The sequence below is a fragment of the Solanum stenotomum genome, chromosome 7 (assembly GCF_019186545.1).
Source record: "Solanum stenotomum isolate F172 chromosome 7, ASM1918654v1, whole genome shotgun sequence".
NCBI lineage: Eukaryota > Viridiplantae > Streptophyta > Magnoliopsida > Solanales > Solanaceae > Solanum > Solanum stenotomum.
Genome location: NC_064288.1, coordinates 57,758,084 through 57,765,714, shown reverse-complemented (window position 1 = coordinate 57,765,714; position 7,631 = coordinate 57,758,084). Strand labels below are relative to the sequence as shown.

The following is a 7,631-nucleotide window of genomic DNA, read 5'->3' as shown; positions in this document are numbered from 1 at the left end:
TCATTAACTTCACATTAATGTTTCACAATTTATTGATTTATTATTAAAAGGTAAATGTATTATTTGATTGATAGTATAAAAATATTCTGAAAAAGTAGTGTGTAGATAGGGGTACAAAATATCCCATAAGAAGGTGACTTAAATGTATATATTCATGAAATAGTGGCAAAATGAACCAATAAAATATTTTGTAATAATTTAAATTTAATTATTCATATAATTTTGCCTTTTTATAGATCTTTTCTGATGCGCATTCCTTGAACTTTTTTATTCATATATTTATTATTCCTAGTTAATAATTAGTCTAAATTTAATTACTCAATGCAACTCTTCCAATTCTTCTATTTATTTAGCAACGAAGAGGCTTATTCCGTAAATTCAAAAGGGCCATTTTGATTTGATTCAATGCATGTTAAAGTAGCATACCAAGACATTAAATTGGTATAAAAAATTGAAAAATAAGTTAAGGAAGTTGAAACGAAACCAAAATATTGAATAGAGGACAATTTTAGGAAGATGAAAAAGCTAGCAATTCCAAGACATTGAATATAGGCTGCTGTAATTGTGTAACAATTTAAATACTGCTACTAATTAGATTAGATATTTTTATTTAGTAAAAGGGTAAAAGCGTAATTCAACTTTGAAAATTGAGCCTCCCACTTATAATAATATATGATGATGATATGATATGATGATCATACAATTTAGCTTAGATTGTTTCATTGGTTAGTAAGAATTAAAATTCGCTTGATATTCCATCTTAANTAAATAATGGAAGAACTGAACAATATGATAGTTCGGAATATGATAGGGAGAGAGAAGTTCAAGCCTTTGATGATTCAAAGGCTGGTGTAAAGGGACTTGTGGATGGTGGTGTCACAAGGTTACCGCGTATATTCTTGCACAACCAGTATGTAGCTGAAATGAAATCGGACTCCGAGATAGTTACAAAGTTTAGCATTCCAGTCATAGATTTTGAAGGCTTGGGCAAGAGTGCAGCTCAACGGGCTGATATCGTACGAGGAATAAAGGATGCTTGTGAAAAGTGGGGATTTTTTCAGGTTGTCCACCATGAAATCCCATCAATTATCATGGAAAAAGTAATAGAAGGCGTTCGCCATTTTCATGAGCAGGATTCTGAGGTGAAGAAAGAGTTTTACTCCCGTGATGTTACGAGGAAGTTCAGCTATAATAGCAATTTTGATCTACATAAAACACGAGTAGCTAATTGGAGGGACACCCTTTCCTGTGTTGTTGCTCCAAATCCTCCGGATCTCAGAGAAATGGCTGAGGTTTGCAGGTATAAAACATGATACTAATAACAGTCTTTCCTTAGGCAGCTATAGCTCATAAACATAATGATATGCTTTGTGATTGTATTGAATTAGCTTAGATAAATCATGCTCTGATCTCAATTTATTATCTAAGCTCTAATTTGATATGGTAGTCTTTCAACTAATATGCTTCATTAGTAAAATTCTCATCAGTTTATATGAACACATATTTTGACTTTACAGAGATGTTCTGATCAAATACGCGGAACATGTGATGAAACTGGGAGATACTCTATTTGAGTTACTCTCTGAGGCCTTAGGACTCAATCTAAATCACTTGAAAGACATGGAATGCGCCAAGGGGCTTGTTCTCGCTGGCCATTATTATCCGACATGCCCTGAACCAGATCTCACTTTAGGCCTTAGCAGTCACACAGATGGTGGATTCTTGACTATATTATTACAGGATCAAGTTGGTGGCCTCCAAGTCTTTCATGAAAATCGGTGGTTTGATCTTCCTTTCTTGCCTGGAGCTCTAATTGTGAACATTGGAGACCTTATGCAGGCAAGTTCATATCATAAAATGAGCTTGATGCATTTATGTAATGTCACAAACTTGATCAATCAATTCATTTGTTTCCATTTTGTTTTGTAGCTAATCACAAACGATAAGTTCAAAAGCGTTCATCACAGAGTGCTGGCAACAAATGCTAGACCAAGAATTTCAGTGGCTAGTCTTTTCATAATGAATTTTCAAGAAGGCAGTGGATCAGGACTATATGGGCCAATCAAGGGGTTGTTATCAGAGGAAAGCCCCCCAATGTACCGGGAAACAAGCAGAAAAGAGTATGTCACATATCTATACAGCAAAGGGCTTGATGGAACTTCCTTATCGTCACATTTCAAATTACAGAAATAGTGGTAGGATCTGCAGAAAGGCAGAAATGTTTCATCATCTTTCAGTGTTTTACTCTTTGCCTCTTGGTTACTGTTTTCTGCTTGTGAGTTCGATTAAGTATTTTTTACCTTTTGTACACACGTCTCTTATGTTGCTATTTCATCCAATGTGATTTAAAGTAGCTTTTTCTGGTCCTCCTATTAATGCATGCTTGTTAATTGAAGGTCATTAGAAAAGTTGTTTTCGATGTTCATACTACACATTTAGAGATTTCTCAGAATAATTTGATATTCTATGCGTTAGCAATGCGATGGCAATCAAACAAATATCATTGCACTAGAAAAAATAAATGAGCAGTTTATCCATCATTTCTTGAAATATGAAGGAATGACTTCTTTAATTTGAAGAAATGATTCAATTTTTTGATGTGTTCATTTGGAGGTTGTAACCTTTCAAATCGATAATTTTAAAGATTGAACTCATCTAGTCTTTAACAAGAGTTACACAGAACTGCTCCACTTGCCATCTGAAATAAACAAATGAGGTTGAAAAGTAGCAGATGTGAGAGCAAATGAAAGTGAAGTCTACAACCAGACTATTTTAATCTCATTTTCTTATATTTCTTCCTTGTCCTCTGCAAGTTGAGGATAAGTATTAGTTCCTCTTCAGTACACGATGTAGCATCGTTATCTCAGACAGATCCAAAACCATTTCATTAGTTTAAGGAGAACAAGTTTGGCCATGTAAGTGTTAGGTATATGATGTGTAAGTATACCTAATCTTGCTTCCATAGTCAAATGTTGTGGTTTCCTTTAGAGCAAGTAAAATGGCTGGCTCGAATAATGGTAGAACTCAGATAGTTGACAGTTCTGAATATGATAGGAGAAGTGAAGTCCAAGCCTTTGATGATTCGAAGGTTGGTGTAAAGGGACTTCTGGATGCTGGTATCACCAAGTTACTGCGTATATTCTTGAACAACCAGCCTGTGATTGAAAAGAAATCAGACTCCGATGCAGTTACTAAGCTGAGCATTCCAGTCATAGATTTTGAAGGTTTGGGAAAAAGTGCAGCTCAACGCAATGATATTGTTCGAGAAATAAAGGATGCTAGTGAAAACTGGGGATTTTTCCAGATTATCCATCATGATATCCCATAAGTGTTATGGAGAAAGTACTAGAAGGCGGTCGTCATTTTCATGAGCAAGATCCTGAGGTAAAGAAACAATTCTACTCCCGTGATGTTACGAGGAAGTTCACCTACAATACCAATTATGATCTACACAAAGCATCAACAGCTAACTGGAGGGACACTCTTTACTGTGTCATGGTTCCTAATCCTCCCGATCCCGAAAAAATTCCAGAGGTTTGCAGGTACATATCATACTTACTACTAATATACCTTTCTTAAATAGCTTAGTACGCCCGCCGTAGTCAACTTAAATTCTCCAGACCTCATCTCAGATTTATTATCCTAGCTCTAATTTGATATATGATATTCGTTCCTCACTAAAAGAAGTTGCATCAAGTTTTTATGATCACAATATTTTGACTTTACAGAGATGTTTTGATCAAATATACGGAGTATGTGATGGAACTGGGGCTTACTCTAGATGAGCTACTCTCTGAAGCTTTAGGACTCAACCCAAATCATTTGGAAGACATAGAATGTGCGGAGGGGCTTTTCATAGCTGGCCATTATTATCCGGCATGCCCTGAACCAGAATTCACTTTAGGCCTTAGCGGCCACACAGATAGAGGATTCTTGACTATTGTATTACAAGATCAAATAGGTGGCCTTCAAGTCTTTCATGAAAATAAGTGGGTTGATGTACCTTTCTTGCCTGGAGCTCTAATAGTTAACATTGGAGACTTAATGCAGGCAAGTTCATAATTGTAAATTCTTTTATGTATTTATGTAAATGTCACAAACTTGATTGATTAATTCATTAGTTTGCATTCTGTTTTGTAGTTAATCACAAATGATAAGTTCAACAGTGTTCTTCACCGAGTGCTGGCTAAAAATGTCGGACCAAGAATTTCAGTAGCATGTCTTTTCAGAATGCAATTTCAAGAAGGCAGTGAATCCAGACTATATGGGCCAATCAAGGAGTTGTTATCAGAGGAAAACCCTCCAATGTACCGGGAACCAAGCAGAAATGAGTATGTTGCTTATCTATACAACAAAGTGCTCGATGGAACGTCTTTATTGTCAAAATATTTCAAATTACAGAAATAGTGACAAGCTCTGAGCTGTGTTCTTCTGCTTGTGAGTTCAATAAAAATTCTAGTACCTGTTGTGTATACATGCATATTTTGGAAATTAAATTAATACCTCAAGTGTTGTTCATCTAATGAAATTTAGAACAGCGGATGCTTGAACATGAAATAAATGTCGAAATTTATGTTTGAGTAATACATTGTCAATATTTTTAGCATTCTGAGTTGTCTCTAGATCGAATGATATCATCTTCATTTTAGCTTGTTTGAGGTGTCTCCGGCTTTGATGATGTCCCCTTATATTCCAAATGTGAAATGCCACTTCTGAAACTTGTTTTTCCTACTTTCTAGGGAAATCATTTTCCGAAGAATTTTGACCAACCGAACATGTGCTCTTCATGTTTCTGTCTTTTTAAAAGAGAAAGTAATGTAACAAAATATTTCAAAATTCTATTGTTATTTGAACAAGACATAAGTTATTATAGTCTTATAGTTCCAAAGTAGTCTGTAATACAGTATGCCTGCCTTTGTCCTGGAGCTTCTTGGCTTTGCATTGTGATGGAATCTGATTCCATAAAAACTATATTATAATATCAATTGTGTAAGTACCCCTATTATGTTCCCATTTTATTTTTATGTCTGTAAAGAATCTTGATTTCATACTCAACAACAGAGTTTTCCTCTAGAAGGAGAAAAATGGTTGTCTCAAGAAATGAAAAACTTGAGCTAGATGACAGTTCGGAATATGATAGAAAAAGTGAAGTGCATGCCTTTGATGATTCAAAGACGGGGGTAAAAGGACTACTAGATGCCGGTGTGACAAAGTTACCACGTATATTCTTACACAACCAGTATGTGAGTGAAAAGAAATCAGACCCTGATGTTACTAGTAAGTTTAGCATTCCTGTAGTAGATTTTCAAGGCTTGGGAAAAAGTGCAGCTCAACGAGCTGATATTGTTCGAGAAATAAAGGATGCTTGTGAAAACTGGGGATTTTTCCAGATTGTCCATCATGAAATCCCATCAAGTGTTAAGGAGAAAGTACTAAAAGGCGTTCGCCATTTTCATGAGCAGGATGCTGAGGTGAAGAAAGAGTTCTACTCACGTGATGTTACGAGGAAGGTCACCTACAATAGCAATTTTGATCTACTCAAATCACCAACAGCTAATTGGAGGGACACCCTTTACTGTGTCATGGCTCCTAATCCTCCTGATCCCGAAGAAATTCCCGCGGTTTGCAGGTACAAAATGTTAAGGGAGAGACAAAGAGTAGTTTATAAAAAATCCCGTTATATTTCTTAAGGGGTGTGCAAAAAGCCTTAAAAAGATAAGTAATATGAACCGGAGGGAGTATTGAGTAGGCTTATTTGACTCGGAACAAATTATAAACTAGTTATATGTTTCCTTATCATCATGCTAATGTTGAAATGTGCTTAGATTTTTCTAATGTCATCTCTGCTTTACTGAATGCATTTTTTTACTTTACAGAGAAGTTTTGATCGAATACACGAAGTACATCATGAAACTGGGACTTACTCTCTTTGAGCTACTCTCTGAGGCTCTACAACTCAAATCAGATCACTTGAAAGACATGGAATGTGCCGAGGGGTTGTTCATCACCGGCCATTATTATCCCGCATGCCCTGAACCAGATCTGACTTTAGGCCTTAGCGGTCACACGGATAGTGGCTTCTTGACTATTGTATTACAGGATCAAATTGGTGGCCTTCAAGTCTTTCATAAGAATCAATGGGTTGATGTTCCTTTCTTACCTGGAGCTCTAATAGTGAACATTGGAGATCTTATGCAGGCAAGTAAACATTTGTAAAAATGAGCTTGATGTATAAATACACAGACTTAAGTTATACATATTGACATCGAAAACAAATTTGGCACTAGCAGTGCACTGTTATAGCTGGTTATTACTTTGATTTTCAGGCTATTATAACCTTGTCAGTCTTGTTATGAAATGTACCTACTATTGTAGGTGTAATACGTTGTCTGTGCACATAACTTAAACTCTTTACATAAACATCAAGAACTTGATTAATGAATGCACTAGTTTCCATTTTTTTTTGGTTTTGCAGCTCATCACAAATGACAGGTTCAAAAGTGTTCTTCACAGAGTTTTGGCGAAAAATGTAGGACCAAGAATTTCAGTGGCAAGTTTTTTCAGAATGCATTTTCAAGAAGGCAGTGAATCGAGATTATATGGTCCGATCAAAGAGTTGTTATCCGATGAAAACCCTCCAATCTACCGGGAAACAAGCAGAAAAGAGTATGTCACGCGTCTATACAACAAAGGGCTCGATGGAACTTCGTTATTGTCACCTTTCAAATTGCAGAAATAGTCAAAAGAATTTATGTTTCAACATCTTCTCAGCACTTAACAGTTAACAAAATCTGATACCTTATGATGAATGAATGAGTTGGGAATATTGCGAAAAGGCATTTCATTATAATCTTGGTTCATTATTTTGCAAGTTTATATGGTAAAAAATGTGAGGTATACATACAATTGTAAACCCCCACCCACAATTGGAGATCTTCTACCGGTATGTATTCCATTTCTTTCGGAATTCTTCTTTACGCTTTACCTTATTGTCAAGTGTCACGTGTTGGTTGAGCTGTTGAGGGATGATCGATCAGCTTTTTATCTCCTTATAAGGTTCTACTCAATCATCACCTCATGAGTTAGTTTCTAAGGTCCATTTTCTTTGAGTTAACTTCTTAGACCGTCATTCAACTCACAGTTTGTAGCTCAGAAAGTCACTCAATTTTGTTAAATAATATAAAACTCACTCAACCACTGTCATTTCACCTACAAGGTCACTCAACTATATCACTATTTCACTGATAAAATCATTTCTAATCGTATCCTGAAAATAGATTGTTTGGCTAATTAAGACAGCAGTTAATAGTGATCACTTGAAATATTACGGAACTGATCCGATTTTTCTAAAAGGGGATGAATGATGATAGTGCATACATTATTAGAGGAACAAAATGAAGGATACATAAGGGAGTATGTTTATGATATTCGTCCCTTTTTATTTGAAAATAAACAGAAGAACACAAAAGACGACATTATTGTACAGCGAATCACAAACTCTAACATTGTTCTATCTGAATGATTACAATCTTTTCTGATGGTTTTTGCTGCTTCTTGGCGATGTGGTGCTTGGTCTCCCTTCACAGTCTGAAAAGATCACGAGTATCAAGAGGCTTGGAGAAATACTTAGC

General features: G+C 35.7%; 2 protein-coding genes and 1 pseudogene across 2 annotated transcripts; all 3 read left to right on the top strand.

Annotated features, from left to right (window-relative positions):
- The first annotated feature begins 789 nt into the window (after window positions 1–789).
- On the top strand, window positions 790–2,314 carry LOC125871373 (1-aminocyclopropane-1-carboxylate oxidase homolog 1-like). The gene is made up of 3 exons (XM_049551959.1): window positions 790–1,300; window positions 1,518–1,839; window positions 1,930–2,314. Exons 1-3 carry the CDS (start codon window positions 924–926, stop codon window positions 2,191–2,193), a joined length of 963 nt encoding a protein of 320 aa, XP_049407916.1. The 5' UTR covers window positions 790–923; the 3' UTR covers window positions 2,194–2,314.
- A 684-nt stretch (window positions 2,315–2,998) lies between these two features.
- Window positions 2,999–4,447, top strand: LOC125870089 (deacetoxyvindoline 4-hydroxylase-like; annotated as a pseudogene).
- A 586-nt stretch (window positions 4,448–5,033) lies between these two features.
- On the top strand, window positions 5,034–6,739 carry LOC125871129 (1-aminocyclopropane-1-carboxylate oxidase homolog 1-like). Its single transcript, XM_049551720.1, has 3 exons — window positions 5,034–5,629; window positions 5,877–6,198; window positions 6,476–6,739. The coding sequence occupies exons 1-3, from the start codon at window positions 5,085–5,087 to the stop codon at window positions 6,737–6,739; spliced, it is 1,131 nt and encodes a 376-aa protein (XP_049407677.1). The 5' UTR covers window positions 5,034–5,084.
- The last annotated feature ends 892 nt before the right edge of the window (window positions 6,740–7,631 follow it).